General features: G+C 35.9%; 2 protein-coding genes across 3 annotated transcripts; one reads left to right on the top strand and one right to left on the bottom strand.

Moving 5' to 3' along the window:
• Positions 1 to 2,521: 2,521 nt before the first annotated feature.
• On the bottom strand, positions 2,522 to 10,793 carry LOC107662772 (zona pellucida-like domain-containing protein 1). Of its 2 annotated transcripts, XM_016452866.1 has the most exons (12): positions 10,728 to 10,793; positions 6,248 to 6,306; positions 5,972 to 6,085; positions 5,029 to 5,255; positions 4,765 to 4,949; positions 4,607 to 4,679; positions 4,424 to 4,521; positions 3,631 to 3,711; positions 3,369 to 3,540; positions 3,133 to 3,229; positions 3,024 to 3,044; positions 2,522 to 2,909 (listed from the first exon to the last, which is right to left on the bottom strand). In XM_016452866.1, the coding sequence occupies exons 3-12, from the start codon at positions 6,072 to 6,074 to the stop codon at positions 2,803 to 2,805; spliced, it is 1,164 nt and encodes a 387-aa protein (XP_016308352.1). In that variant the 5' UTR covers positions 6,075 to 6,085; positions 6,248 to 6,306; positions 10,728 to 10,793; the 3' UTR covers positions 2,522 to 2,802. The 2 variants fall into 2 exon arrangements, with proteins under 2 accessions (XP_016308352.1, XP_016308351.1); XM_016452865.1 differs by lacking the exon at positions 10,728 to 10,793 and having other exon boundaries at positions 6,248 to 6,522.
• An 81-nt stretch (positions 10,794 to 10,874) lies between these two features.
• LOC107662768 (heat shock cognate 71 kDa protein-like) lies at positions 10,875 to 15,349 on the top strand. The gene is made up of 9 exons (XM_016452848.1): positions 10,875 to 10,991; positions 12,137 to 12,349; positions 12,691 to 12,896; positions 13,139 to 13,291; positions 13,370 to 13,925; positions 14,002 to 14,204; positions 14,287 to 14,485; positions 14,564 to 14,796; positions 14,882 to 15,349. The coding sequence occupies exons 1-9, from the start codon at positions 10,880 to 10,882 to the stop codon at positions 15,065 to 15,067; spliced, it is 2,061 nt and encodes a 686-aa protein (XP_016308334.1). The 5' UTR covers positions 10,875 to 10,879; the 3' UTR covers positions 15,068 to 15,349.
• Positions 15,350 to 15,751: the final 402 nt, after the last annotated feature.

Here is a 15,751-nt window from a genome sequence, read left to right as displayed (position 1 = left end):
ATTTTACCCTAGTATGGGTATATACTACACTATATCATGCACATAATACACAAATTAACATCTGGCTACCTAAGAAAGTATAGCACATGACTCCACAAAAAATGCCATTTTAAAATCTGCCACCTTGTTGGCTACTCAATTCTGGATACAACTGTTTTTAAGCCATTGACAGTGCATTACATGACAATACAATTCTGACAATGCATACAAATACAATGCACCACTGTTGAGATCTGGTGCAAAGAGCCAAGGCTCTGAAAGGAGGAGGTGAGACCGGGTCACGCTCGCAGTACAAGAGCTCTGGTGAGACTGAAGATAGGAGCAGAGCTGTCTGAACATGTGTACACTGTGCAGCTGGCACATACTCTCTCCCGTCTCAAAGGACTAGATAAACAGCATCAAGTTCCACACACTCTTTCAGAAAAAACAAAGAACATGTGCTCCTTTGGGAGAGAAAGATTTTGCACTGAGATTCACATATACGGGAGATACGCATAAACGGATGCACAAAATTGTGACATCTAAACTTTTGCCCTCTTGACCCACATTCTCAAATACCGTCAAAACGTATAAAGTCAAATTGTGCTATTCATATTTTAAACAAAGAAAAAAAAAATGGAAATGGACATGTAAAATATATTAATGTTAGCTCATAAAGATGAGGACCAATTATAGTCCCCACCCAGTCCCATAATATTTGAATGCCTGTGATAAATTACATCAACTGTCTGATATCATAAGAAAGGAGTGTGAATGGGGTTGGTTTGGTACCGTATATTCTGTAAGTTGAAAAAAGTCAACTTAATTGTATATTACAAATTATTATATAGTAATCATAATTATGAGAATGTAGTACACAAACATTACCCAGATAAATTATATTATAAGGGGATTCTATAATTGGAGATACATTTAGAAATTATATAATTATTATTAAAAAATAAATAAAGTTCACTAACAGAAACTCTTTCCAGTATCTTATTGAAAACATATCCAATTTTAATAATTCAGAGCTTGCCAAACAAGTTAGAAATCATGATTTTCAGCGTTGTAAGACACTTTTTACAGAAAGTATTATATTGTTATGGCCTGTAATCTTGTGATTCATAATGAGTAACAAATGATTAAAATAATTAAAAACATAACCATTTGAAAAAAGCAGAAAAAAAAAACAATGACTTTGGACACTAAATGTACACTCAGTTCGGTAAAGTTGACGCGATATTCACAGATTCGACTTTTCCGGATCAATAACTCACGAGCAAAACTTTTTTACTACACAAATGAAGCCTCTTTTTATTCGTAGTGATGTAGAAAACGAGCTATAAGCGAGTTTTCCTCAAAACAAGCTTTCCTCCGCTCTGTACAAAAAACGTTGATCAATGTGCTGGCGTCTGAGAGACAAGTCCGAAGGGACCGTCTGCAAAGTGCGAAACGCGAAAAATGTTAGGCCTACTAATAAAATACTCAATAACTTCACAGTAACACGCTGTACTTTCACCAAATTCAGTTCACACATCACTGCTCTCCTGCTGGTTTTACTACAACACTTATTTTGAAAATAATCGCTTTTACAAATTGTTATGATTTTTTATTATGAAAAATAGTTAATAACTTCACTGTTATTGGACATAAAACTTAATACCTTTACTGTAAGACACTGTACTTTCACCAAATTCAGTTCACACATCACTGCTCTCCTGCTGGTTTTACTACAACACTTATTTAGAAAATAATCGCTTTTACAACTTTTTTATGATTTTTTATTATGAAAAATATTCAATAACTTCACTGTTATCGGACATAATAGTTAATAACATTACTGTAACACTCTGCACTTTCATCAAATCCAGTTCACACATCACTGCTCTCCTGCTGGTTATACTAAAACACTCATTTTGAAAATAATTGCTTTTGCACATTTTTTATGATTTTAGATGGTATTTCCTTTTCATCTTGCACATTAAAGTAGTATCATAAAAGCGCGGCGCTGCTTTTACAGCAGTAGCCATGAAAAAGGCATGGTTGTCAGAGAGTGAATTTGCTTCTCATTCGGCCGGCTGCTGTTTTTTGTTTTGCTTTATGTAGTGTAGTTATATGTTTTATGTAGTATAGCTTCACAAAGCTAAAGTCAAATTCTCTTTTTGCTTCAAATTTCGGAATTCTACAATTTAAGTCAAAAAATGCTGGAAGAAAATCAGAAACCATCACAGAAATTCTAATGGTTTCCACAAATACCATTACAAACCATCAACTTTTAACTATTAAAAGTGGTTTCCGAAGAGAAGTGAAATACAGAACGAGAGTGGAAGTGAAATTGATGTAGTACACACACAGTCAGTTATATGCATGTTTATGCTGATAGTCTTAAAAGGTAATATACTCACTTTTTTGAAGACTTTTGTGCACCTGTGTTTGATGTTACGTGAACAAATATGTAACTGAACATTAAGCTGCTAATGAATGAAATCCTAACTGATAACTGATAACCCGGATGAGTGAAAATCCCGGGGGACAAAGACAGGTTCTAATATTTTTATTCAAGTTTAAACCTTAAATTGTTATATTCATAGTGCATACATTTCCCCCAAAGCAGTGTTACATGCATTATAGACTTTTCAAATGAACAAAATAAGTAAACTACATATTGAATATGTTTCTTTTTAGAAAAAAAATAGAAAAATTAAGGTGCTAATAACTGACACATAATATATTTTCTCACATGTACGTAACAGGTGAGATATCTTCTAAGAAACATTGTTTTCAGTCAAGTGATGAGGAATTCCCGAATCCCGATGTCGATCACTGTCCAAGTCCTGATGTAGACAACCAGTCAAATAGAAAGAAGCTCAGCAAGCCAGTGGCTACACCAACATACGTCAGCTGAGGGATGGATGCTGATGAGGATACTAGATACACATAGGAAGATAAATCAGTATTAAATCACATCAAAATTACAAAACAATAATAGAACTATTTAGATAAGGTTCTTAATGAGTTCAATAAAATGAGTGAATTCTTACATCTAGCGGGCACAACGCCAGCTGAGGAAGAAGTGGAAGAGAATTTGAAATCAGTACAAATCAGTAACTTTAGTTATTTTTTATATAACTATTATATGATTCTTTGTACCGTTGTCAACTCTAGTGCTGATTGGTCCTGAGGAGACAGTGGCAACATCAGAAGAGTTCTGCACTGGAGACTGTACTTCTCTTTTCCTAACGCATCTCTACAAAAACACATACAAAAAAAAAAAAAAAAAGGTCTGATGAAATCCACACATAACCATGAGTTGAGCCAGACTAAAACTAATCTAAACTAAAAGTAAACAAATTAAATTCTGTCATCAGATAAGCACGATTAGTTACCGGAAGCAAGGAGGCGCAAGTGGAGTTCTCACAGAGTCGGGTAGCACAATGCAGGTAGAAAGTGGAGATGGACAGGTTTTTGTGTTCCACAAAGCGGAAGGCCTCAAAGGAGAAGAGAGCTACCTGGGATATCCCATTCCAATCAATCTTTGTCTGGGCATCACGATTACACCTAAAAACAACAAGAGATGTGATTCTCACAAGAGAATGAAAGTGTCTTCTCAACTACTCTCTTTCAGTCTGCTTTTTATGAATGACTCACCCAATAAAAAGATCATAAGAGGTGCTGCTGGTTGGATATGGGCTTGTTGTGGCATAGCAACGGTCCAGCAACACATTGAACCTTACAATACACAATAATATAGACAATTAGATTTGATTGATCTGGAAATGTATAATCAGCATTGTTCATTTCAATTTTGATACATTCAAGAGTTTCAGTGTTGTTATTGTTAACTATAACCAAGACTATTGAAATAATGGTTGCTTGAAATAAAGCTGAAATAAAATCAAATATAAATATTAGATGAAAAACTTAAAAAAGAAAAAATTAGAAATGTTGCCTTGGTACGCACATGATATGCAAGACAAAATAAATAAATCGTGCTCACGATTTACTAATTCGTTCCCTCGATGTACTAAAACATGCACACAATTACTATTTCGTTCCCTCGATTTGCTAAATCGTGCACACAATTTACTAATTAATTATCTCGATTTATAAATCGTGTGCACAACTTAGCAAATCGAGGGAACGAAATAGTAAATCGTGCACACGATTTAACCTACTATTTTTTTCCTGCATGCCATGTGCGGGGCTCCGTACCTTGGCAACTAACTGAAATAAATACATTTAAATTGAAGTAATAAAAAGACTAAAACTGAAATAAAAATAAATTGAGCTAAATAGAAATATTATAAAAAGAAAAACTGACACAAGCACATACTTAAACTAAAATTCAATTGAAAACTGAAAATAAAAGCTAATTAAAAATATTAAGAGTAAATATATAGTAAAGTATATATATCATAACACTGGAGAGTTGAATTCTTACTTGTTTGTGAGATTTGTTGCCTTGACCTGCACATATATGCGAGTTTTCAACTGCAGCCCAGATCCTGGTATCTGGAGTTTGGTTGTATAGTCGGCAGTCTAAAAATCATTCAAAAAAAGAGAGGATGTCAAGAAACTTGTATTCACTGATTAATTAAGTGTTATTTAATGAAAAGATCCTTACACTGTAAAGACCCATGCTTAGAGTACTGACGAAGGTGCCATTGTTGTCCTTTACTGCTAGACTCACTCCTGACCTGTTGGCACAAAAAGACACTTCGTCACGCAAGTTTGAATACAGAAACCTCAACCGAGAAACAGATTCTTGGCATTTATACTCACACGCTGAGCTCAGTGTTGTTGACTAAATACTGCAGTGGATACAGACACGAAAACTGGTACATCAGTTGTTGCCTGTAAGTGATAGTGCTGGTGCTGGGATCCCAGGAATTGATTAATCCAGAGACATTAACGGACTGGATTTGCGAGAAGTCGGAGAATACCCCTGATCCCACTTGACTTGTAATCTAACCAACAAACATGTCACACACATTATGGAAATCTGTAGGATGAAAAGTTGATTGCTTTAAAGTGAAAAGCTCTTACGTTCATATTGTTGCCACAGAGGGTGAGCACCTCCTGAGAGATTGAGAAGTTGAACAGCAAGACGGGAGGATTGACAGTCCAGTCCGCTACTCCACGGCAGGCTGGGACGTTAAACTTAGCATTGAGCGCCATTAGTGATTCGTTGTATCCCCCGAAATACATTGGACAAATGAAAACTTTTAAAAACATATGACTGGTTCCACACACCACTGTTATGTCGGCGTTTTCTGAAAGACACATGAATATTCTGCTACTCAAGGTGCTCCTGCATTCATTTGAATCATATGAATGCATAATTCTAATCAGTTTTTTTTCTTTTGTTTTCTAGTAGAAATGTCAAAATATCCTTTAAACAAGATACATGTATTTGAGAACCCAGACTAAGATCATTTTAATTTTGTTTAAAAAGTTTAAGAAAAGATCATTCATTTTTCTAAAATGAGAATTTATCCCTTTATTTTTCTTAATTCACTGGCTGACCTTTTAAGAATTTATTTAATCTTTTTGCCAGTGTTGTAAGAACGTAATATAAATCCAAAAGTTACAAATAACAATGTGTTGTTCACACTCTTAAAAATAAAGGTGCTTCACGATGCCATAGAAGTACCTTTTTGTCTAAATGGTTCCATAAAGAACCTAACATCTGAAGAACCTTTCTGTTTCACAAAGGAAGGTTCTGTTTCGCGAAAGAAGGTTCTTCAGATTATTAAAAGGTAAGAAAGAGATGGCCTTTGACTGAATGGTTCTTTGTGGAACCAAAAATGGTTCTTCTAATCTATGGCATCGCTGTGAAGAACCTTTTAAGCACCTAAGAGTGTAATACATCTTTATATCTTTTACAGTTTTGCTTCTCAAGTAAATGTATAATTTTTTCACAATGTTTAGATCCTTTTTTCCTGGAAAATGAGACAAATCTGATTAAGAAAATAGTGTAAGCACTAACCTGCCGGTCTGTACGTGGGGTGAGTGAGGCATGTCTGGAGACCCTGACCTTCACACAGTAGAAGAAAGCCAGAAAGACACAACAGCTGGACTATTCTGATCATCCTGAGGCAAACTAAAAAAGACAAACCATTAGAAAATACAAACCAATGAAGCAAACACTTCTTTCAGACTTTTTTCATCTAATATGAATATATTTTAAGACAAAAACTAGTCTGTTTTTTTAAATAATAAAAATGTTATATCAGATTATTTTAGAGAGTAAAAGAAACGTTACCTTTTGGATCTATAAACTCCTGATGAGTAACTTCTTCCTTTCTTGCAGATTCTTCCAGACTGGGTATTTATAGAGATGAGAAGGGTGTGAGAGAAAACATGACAAAAGACAGAGCAACACGAGACTCTCCAGCGATCTCCACACTGATATCTATTCAGATCTGGTAACTAAGTTTACAAAACAATTTTGTCATCAATATTCAATTCATCAATCGTTGATTGAACAGATAGTTGCTAGAACCACACCTGAAACTGGTGCATGGAAATAAAAGTATGTCAGGCCTCTTTCCTCATTAAGGTCTTAAGATTTCAATTCATCCTATTCAATCGAGCCAAGCAAATCATTCAACAGTTCAATAAAAGAAATTTACAATACCATTGTAGGCTTATGTATTTGGACAATAATGGAATGTATAATTTTTAATCATTTATTTCAGTTTTAATGTTTGATGAAGTAGAATTCTTATTCATTATAAAATAATTAATCACAATTCAGTTATATATAATTATTTGCTGCATAGTTCACCCAAAAATGAAATTTCGGTCATTATTTTTCCCCCCAAACCTGTATTACCTCATTCAAAGCTGTATGACTTTCTTTTTTCTGTGGAACTTAAAATAAATTATTTTGAGAAATGTGAGACATGTTTTTTTTTTTGTCTATACAATGGAACTGATTTATTAGCAACATGTTTTAAAATATCGTCTTTTGTGTTCCCACAGAAAAAATACAGGTTTGGAACGACAGGAAAGAGTAAATAATGACAAAAAATAAAATAAAATTATCCCTTTAACAAATTAAATAAGGGTATTAGATGAATTTGATATAAAAAAGAGATTTTAATACAAAGAAACATAAGAGATTTGATATAACAGACAGTATTTTCAAATGTATTGTATGAATAGTATATATGTATATTCAACTGTCCTCACTATTTATAATTTTTTTTTAAATGTGTTTCCCAATATGCTTTAACAGAGGTATATAATGTTTGGCGGGTGTAGTCACTTTGTCGCCTGGTAGGGTGTTAAAGAAAGGTGTTGGTCACTTAACAAGGAGAGATAGAATTTCTTTTTATGAATATTGGCACTAACGCTAGTACTTACATCATAGTTAAACACTTATTTCAACAAAAAGGTACCCACTGTTCTTTTCTTAGGACAGCAACCACATACAGGACATTCCCTTGATGAAACCAAGCACCTTTTCAATACATACAAAAAAGGGAATTCCTCTTGTAAGACAGAGCCATAACTATGATTCTCAAAGAGTTTCTTCAAAATGGTCAGTATGCCGCTTTTGGTATTCAACAATTAGTATAACATTATGATTTCTTAATAATTTTTTTATTAATGTTTCTTAATAAATATAATGAGTATTTCAGTCATGTTGGAAAATGAACTAATAATTAATTTCCAGAATTGTTTTTTTTTTTCCGTAGGTTTGGTTAACCTGTGAGAATTCAGTGAATGTAATGTTTATGGTGATTTCAAACTTAATTTTTTTATGACAGGGTCATGACTGCATGCTTGTCTGCCCTTTAGCTTTATACAGGTCAGGTACAAAAAGCTATTGTGAATAAAACTGTACAATGATATTCCTCTGTTTCTGATTGAACTCCCTTTTGTTGAAAATATCACATCCCAGAGGATTTGAAATGATCAACCGCTTTGCTTTGTCTGGAGCTCAAAGGTGTGTCCAGCTTCTGCTGTGCTTTCTGTTTAGCACATCACACCCTCTATACAATACCTGCATCCTCTTTATCGGACATTTAGTTTCTACAGTCACGGATTGTTTTCAGTGTATGTGGACTGATTGTCTTACTAACATCATCTACACTCTTGACAACTGTGACAGCTCTCTGACTGACAGGGGTTTTCATGACTATGCCACCTTGTGGACACTTGTTGATGTGGCAGATTTACAGTGCAGCTATACTGCAGTGTCATTGTGGAGCTGTAGCCAGACAATAAGAAACATAAAAAAAAACATTATAAAAAGAAAATATTAATAACCAAAGCCAAATATTCTCATTTAGCAGTACAGAATAAATAAATACAAGCATCCTATAAGGGTGAATACAGGTCATGTGTGACAACAAAGTGGGACCCATTTCATTCCTGGGATTCGGTAATATTTCAGTCCCCCAGAGTTCCCAGAGTGAAGTGATGGTTCACAAAAGTGAATTGTTAGAAGTTTTTCACAAAACTTTGGGATGCCCATTATAATGAATAATATTAATTATTGCATTTTTATATTTTTTAGCATAAAATAATGTCTTATATCTTTGTCATGTCCCCAAGGCACTTCACTGAGTTTGTACTTAGAAAATTATTAACAAAATGTGCATAGTGTCTGTGACTTTTGGAACAATGTAAGCATTTATTGTGTTCCTTTCTTGTAAAAAATATTTTTCTAAAAAAATTCAAAATATTTGATAAAAAACAGACTTTAAAGTTATGTCCCTCAGTCTGAACTCAACCCCGTCACACTAACCATTCTATGCACATAATAATTTAGACTCCACTCATATGTGACATCATTCAGGTCTCTTTAATAGTGGTGCAGAAAATGGTTAGTAATATCATACTTTTTATTCATATTTTTGAGGCATGTTATAGTCAGAGAGGGTACTGTCAAGCTTAACAACTCAACCCTGTCACATAAAATTAAGATGGAAAATTATAACTTTTTCAACATTTTATTTTAATCCATAAGGATATACAATGTACTTATTTTATTGCTGCCATATATGGTCTACTCTCACTACATGATGAGCAGTGGGCATTTTGTGTGAAAAACCACAACCCCGTAACAAATATATGTATTTCTCATTGTTACGGGGTTGTTAACTTGTGACAGGGTTGAGTTATTTGCGTCATTTATTAATAATTTTAATAAAAAAAAATAGTCATGGTTTCAGTAAATAATACTGTATATACTCCAAAATCATGACAACTCATATTTTTGTTTTAAATAGAATTTTTGATGTAATATGTCCACTTAAACGTTGACAAGCATCATACATCAGAAATTGCACCCTCATTTGCAGCAGAAAGACAATGTTGGCCATGCAGATATGTTGACCCAGAAACAAGGGGACAATATGAGAGAGAAACAAAACCAAACATTTAAGTTTAAGGCAATGTATCCCTTCAAATGTGTTACAGTCTTCAACCGTCACACCTTGTCACATTGATATTTTTAGAAAAATATAGGGAAGACAGTTAAGAACAAAAGTATTTCTTGCTGATTACCATCTGGCATGTTAAGGGCTAAAACAATAAAATTGTGGTTTTAGTTAAAATTTTAAATGAAACATTTTTCTTTTTACAAAAATACCCGTAGACACACAATTTGTGTATTTTAGCTTCAGTCCTATAAAAATGTTAAATGTTACATTTGTTATCATTAAATTGTTATCAGGGGCACATGAGCAGTAGGTACCTCTTTGTTTTATAACAATTTCTGAGTAAAATCCTTTTTAAAACAATCCTATTTTGTCCGTTATTACGGGGTTGAGAAAAAAAGGTGTCTAAAGCTGAAGAAAACTGAAAATAATAAAAGGTCTTTAATGCCTGAGGTGGGAAAATATTATTTTTGGAAGTTTGATATGTGCCTAATGATGTGGGGTATTTAGAAGTTGAATCACATGTAGTTAAAAAACATATTCCAAGTTGAAATGTTACCGAATCCCAGGAATGACCCATTTATCATTACACATACACACACACATACACACACACACACACACACACACACACACACACACACATATATATATATATATACAATTTTTAATTTAAAAAACGCATTAAATTCATCCGAAACTTTGAGATGACAGCATTGATTTATGATAGATAGATAGATAGATAGATAGATAGATAGCCCTAGATATACCAGAGGGCTTCCTTCTTACATCATTTAAATGGACGTGGCGTGTAATGTTAGAAAACCCCAGGAAACCAAAAGGCTGGGTTCTCAAGTTTATGTAGGCTATTATTTTTACACAGTATATACATTTTATAATGTTTCAGTGAACACAAAAGTTAGAAAACTGCACCACTCGCGAACAGAAATCGAGCTGACCTGAGCTTCAAATGTAACTAATACTTTCATTTAAGAAAAGCGTTTCGTTCTACTTATAAGGACATTATTATAATAAAGAGGTTTCTAACTCCAGGGATTGTGTCGCGACCGTCGTCTGGTATTTAGAAATACGAAATGAAGACGCCAAAACATGGTCGCTAGAGGTTCTATGTGGGTTTTTCTCGGGTTTATCGTCCAATCACTTGCGTTAGAAATAGTTTCTGTAGTTTCATTTCTTATTTTATTAAATTATATATTTTTCATCGTTCACATTTATGAAACTACTTCAGTCCTGTTTCTTTTATGCTTATAGCAATCGATATTCGCTGACACAGCCATAACCATCCATTTGACTGGATTTCTGATTAGTGCAAAAAGTTCACTAAATTACCTGGGAATGTTCTAGCACTCTATGGATCGATATTTTCATCCGTTTAGGAACATTCTGCTGTGTAATAGGCGGAACTCTGCTGGCGTTCTCCATCTCTGAGAGTCTGAACGCGTCAGCGGCCGCGCGACGTGATTGGCTGCTGCGCTCGTGTCATGTTCTGGAGGTTCTGGACTGTTCTCAGGAAGAGTCTTAAAGCGCATTACAGCACACTTCTGCCTGCCTTTGCTGCAGACATCGCGCGCGTCTCGAGCTGCGACACCACAGGTGATTGACAGACTCAGCGTTTCTGGTGAGCATTATGATGAATAGTGTTATTATGCATTTAAAGTTAAAGAGTTTTTTTTTTTTTTTAATTGTAAACAAACTATTGCACAGTTGCTAATATTAGAATACTAAGACGTACCAATATGCGTTGAGTTTGATGCTGTTCAGGTTTGATTTTTTAGCAACTTGACGTTACAGTTTACTCAACAGTCAAAATACTGTCATCATTTATTCATCCTCATGTTGCCCCTAAGCTATGACTTTCGTTTTTGTCGTAAATCATAAAGTGATGTTAGGCGGAATGTTAGGGAATGACAAACGCTGTCATTCCGCTAACATTTCCAACACGAGTGAGGAAATTACAAAACTGTCAAATTTTAGTAGCGCTAGCTAAATGCTATTTTAATATTTTTAACTGCATTCGATCTGCATTCTGAACCAGCGATAATATGGGATGTTCTAGAACGTTAATAATTAATTAACGTTAATGCCATTTGAGTGTTGTGCGCGGGCTTGATTAGGGGTTATGGAATGTTCTAGCAGCAGATGATTCCAGAATAAGACACTCCCAGTTTTTCCAATTCAGGAATGCTTACGGAAATCACAAATGTTGCATAATAGTTTGGAGCAAACGACAGGAAACTGAACCTTAACTTTCGGAAACCTCAGAGGCCGTCAGTTATCTTAAAGGAATAATTCACTCAAAATGAATATTTTGTCGTTTTACTCAGCTGGCATTCTTTCTGACTTTTATTCTCCACAGAAGAAAGTCATATAGGTTTGGAACGACATTAGTAAATGATGACTTGTTTTGTCATGGTTTTTATTTATAAACATATAATCACTAATTAAACCTAAGGAATGATAAAGCTGTTGTGAAGTGCTTTCCTCAGCTCTGTTTGAAAGAGCATTTTTTAACACAGTGACAGCTGATCCGCTCTGTGGTCCATGTAGGCTACAGGATCATCTGATGTCTACTGTGCCAATAAAGCTTCTGAGTAAACAGCCCTATAGTGTAAACAAAGAATTGAGCTATGAATAGGATATCAAACAAACATACATCCCTTATTTGGAAGGCTTGGGTTGAATGCTTAAAATATATTCCATCATGAATATTAACCACTGCCATGTGTGTTTGCTGCCAGCAGAAACCATGTCAAAGGGACCAGCAGTTGGCATTGATCTGGGCACCACCTACTCCTGCGTGGGTGTCTTTCAGCATGGCAAAGTTGAAATCATTGCCAATGACCAGGGTAACAGGACCACACCAAGTTATGTAGCATTCACAGACACAGAGAGGCTGATTGGAGATGCTGCCAAAAATCAAGTAGCAATGAACCCCACCAATACAGTGTTTGGTAAGCAGCTTTATGCATGATATAATTTTGAAATTTTAAAAAATGTATCTGTATCAACCAATATTGGACATTTAATTGTGCATACTAATTTCCTGTAGTTTTATATTTAGATTACACTCACTCAATCAGTTAAGATTAAAACACATACATAATTTAATAACACTGTTAAGTGTAATCTTTGGCAAATCTCAAAATGAAAATTAAATTTGCATATTGTACATTAACGGTCTAATATCTAAATGTAGCTAAACAGTTGTTTTTAGTCTTCATTTAAGCAAAATAGCTATTTACAAACATATTTATACGCTTATTTATGTATTTGTCCATATTTGTTTCTCTAGATGCAAAAAGGCTCATTGGACGGCGGTTTGACGACTCAGTTGTGCAGTCAGACATGAAGCATTGGCCGTTCACTGTTATAAATGACAGCTCACGCCCCAAAGTTCAAGTTGAATACAAAGGGGAGACCAAGACCTTTTACCCAGAGGAGATTTCTTCCATGGTGCTTACAAAGATGAAGGAAATTGCTGAGGCTTACCTGGGAAAAGTAGGTTTCTGTCAAACAGTTGCTATAATGGTTCTGAGAAACCATCTCCCTGGTTGCTGTAGGTCTAAAGATGTTGACATGTCTAACCTGTCTACACTGACAAACAGCAGTTTATTAGAGCATGAAAGAGGCCTGTTTGAATAACACATCTTAAACATTATAGGGAACAAGTACTTTCTGATTCAGAGGATGACTTCAGTAAAAAGAATCAGCTGTTACACTTCATTAATCTGTGTTCACAGACCATCACGAATGCTGTTGTTACGGTACCTGCTTACTTCAATGACTCTCAGCGCCAGGCCACTAAGGATGCTGGGACTATCTCTGGCCTCAATGTTCTACGAATCATCAATGAGCCGACTGCTGCTGCCATTGCCTATGGTCTGGACAAGAAGGTAAGTGAGCTACTTTAACTTACAACAATATTAAAGCAGTAATTGTTGAATACAACTGATTTATTTGTCTGGTACCAGGTCGGTTCTGAGAGAAATGTCCTGATCTTCGATCTTGGTGGTGGCACTTTTGATGTGTCCATTCTTACAATTGAGGATGGCATCTTTGAGGTCAAGTCCACAGCCGGAGACACTCACCTTGGCGGAGAAGACTTTGACAGTCGCATGGTCAACCATTTCATCTCGGAGTTCAAGCGCAAGTACAAAAAGGACATCAGCGACAACAAGAGGGCCGTCCGTCGGCTGCGCACAGCATGCGAGCGGGCAAAGCGCACTTTGTCCTCCAGCACTCAGGCCAGCATCGAAATCGACTCTCTTTATGAGGGAATTGATTTCTACACTTCAATCACCAGGGCTCGTTTTGAAGAGCTCAATGCCGATCTCTTCCGTGGCACGTTGGATCCAGTCGAGAAATCCCTCCGTGATGCTAAACTGGACAAGTCTCAGGTTCACGACATTGTCCTTGTTGGAGGATCCACCCGTATCCCAAAGATCCAAAAGCTGCTCCAGGACTTCTTCAATGGGAAGGAACTGAACAAGAGCATCAATCCAGATGAGGCTGTCGCATATGGAGCAGGTAATGAAAATGGACATCATTTTGAATGGCCTAATCTTCCATAAATGTCCTATTATATATATCTCCTTTTTTATAGCTGTCCAGGCAGCCATTTTGTCTGGAGACAAGTCTGAGAATGTTCAAGACCTGTTGCTCCTGGACGTTACTCCTCTGTCCTTGGGAATTGAGACTGCTGGCGGCGTTATGACCATCCTGATCAAACGTAACACTACCATCCCAACCAAACAAACACAGACCTTTACCACTTACTCCGACAACCAGCCTGGTGTCCTCATTCAGGCGAGCAGATGTTTATTTTAGTTTTTTTGTTTGTCCACGGTTTCTGGCAACGTTTCACATTTAATGCATTCCTCTACTGTAGGTGTATGAGGGTGAAAGAGCAATGACTAAGGACAATAACTTGCTTGGAAAGTTCGAGCTGACGGGCATCCCTCCTGCTCCGCGTGGCGTCCCCCAGATTGAAGTAACCTTTGACATTGATGCCAATGGCATCATGAATGTCTCTGCTGTAGACAAGAGCACCGGCAAGGAGAACAAGATCACCATCACCAATGACAAAGGTAACATAACTCTTGATCTCCTGAGTGTCTTTTGTTATTGGAAACCAAAGTCCTAATCAATTGTCCCAACTTTTCCAGGACGTCTAAGCAAGGAGGACATTGAGCGCATGGTCCAGGAAGCTGAGAAGTACAAGACTGAGGATGATGTCCAAAGAGAAAAGGTTGCTGCCAAGAATGGCCTTGAGTCCTACGCCTTCAACATGAAGTCCACAGTTGAAGATGAGAAACTCAAGGGCAAGATTAGTGATGAGGACAAGCAGAAGATCCTTGACAAGTGCAATGAAGTCATAAGCTGGCTGGACAAAAACCAGGTATGGTTCTCAACTTTTGTGTCTGAGATGTCCAGTCATCTTTGTGCATCCATAGTACTCACTGCCTCTTGTCATTTCTGTACAGACAGCTGAGAAGGACGAGTTTGAGCATCAGCAGAAGGAACTAGAGAAGGTGTGCAACCCTATAATCACCAAGCTGTACCAGAGCACTGGTGGGATGCCAGAAGGAATGCCTGGAGGCTTCCCAGGAGCTGGAGGTGCCCCTGGTGGAGGTGGATCCTCTGGACCAACCATTGAAGAAGTTGATTAAATCATTCTGAGGACGTTTCTCACTGTTTGGAGCACCTTACTGTGTTGTTTTGAAGCACCTTCATAAGTATGCTTTCTCTTTCGCATGTTTCTCAAAGATTTATTTTTGACCAGTTGTGAGTTGATGTATAACTCATGAGTATTTGTTACCTGTTTGCTTTGTAGCTGTTTTGAGCAGCATGTTTTTGTTCCCATGTTAAACATATGTTAAAAATGCTGCATATGCATCACATTCTGGTGTGTCGAACACTGACAATAAAGTATTTGCTGTTCACAAAGTGAATGCTGTGTGGTTTATGTTCTTCCTTAAAATAAAGTCTCAAATAAAGTAAAGCAACGTTGTTGCAGTGTATGTAAACTGATTAAATACTCTCTACTAAATTCAAAAGTTTGGGGTCAGTAAGATTTTGATTTAAAAGAAATTAAAACTTTTGTTCAGCTAGATGTTTATATTGATCAAAAGTGACAGTAAAAACATTAATATAGTTACAAAAGATTTATTGCAAATAAATGCTGTTCTTTTCAACTTTCCATTTATCAAAGAATCCTGAAAAAATATATCACAGTTCCCTATATATCATTATAACATTGAAAATATTAAGGAATGTTTATTGCATATTAAAAGTTATTTCTGAAAGATCACATGACACTGAAGATATGATAATGGCTACTGAAAATTCAGCTT

This window comes from Sinocyclocheilus anshuiensis, unplaced genomic scaffold, assembly GCF_001515605.1.
Source record: "Sinocyclocheilus anshuiensis isolate Anshui unplaced genomic scaffold, SAMN03320099.WGS_v1.1 scaffold1144, whole genome shotgun sequence".
Lineage (NCBI taxonomy): Eukaryota > Metazoa > Chordata > Actinopteri > Cypriniformes > Cyprinidae > Sinocyclocheilus > Sinocyclocheilus anshuiensis.
The sequence above is the reverse complement of the archived record's forward strand: the minus strand, read 5'-3'. Positions and strand labels throughout refer to the sequence as shown.

What these genes read in the sequence shown, in the direction of transcription:
- LOC107662768 (XM_016452848.1), top strand. Translation starts at nt 10,880, where the DNA reads ATGTTCTGGAGGTTCTGGACTGTTCTCAGGAAGAGTCTTAAAGCGCAT. An exon ending in CCCCACCAATACAGTGTTTG is followed by an intron (nt 12,350 to 12,690) that starts GTAAGCAGCTTT and finishes TTGTTTCTCTAG; the next exon opens with ATGCAAAAAGGCTCATTGGA. An exon ending in GCTGGCTGGACAAAAACCAG is followed by an intron (nt 14,797 to 14,881) that starts GTATGGTTCTCA and finishes ATTTCTGTACAG; the next exon opens with ACAGCTGAGAAGGACGAGTT.
- LOC107662772 (XM_016452866.1), bottom strand. Translation starts at nt 6,074, where the DNA reads ATGATCAGAATAGTCCAGCTGTTGTGTCTTTCTGGCTTTCTTCTACTG. An exon ending in GCAACAAATCTCACAAACAA is followed by an intron (nt 3,712 to 4,423) that starts GTAAGAATTCAA and finishes GTGTATTGTAAG; the next exon opens with GTTCAATGTGTTGCTGGACC. An exon ending in CTTGCGCCTCCTTGCTTCCG is followed by an intron (nt 3,230 to 3,368) that starts GTAACTAATCGT and finishes GTGTTTTTGTAG; the next exon opens with AGATGCGTTAGGAAAAGAGA.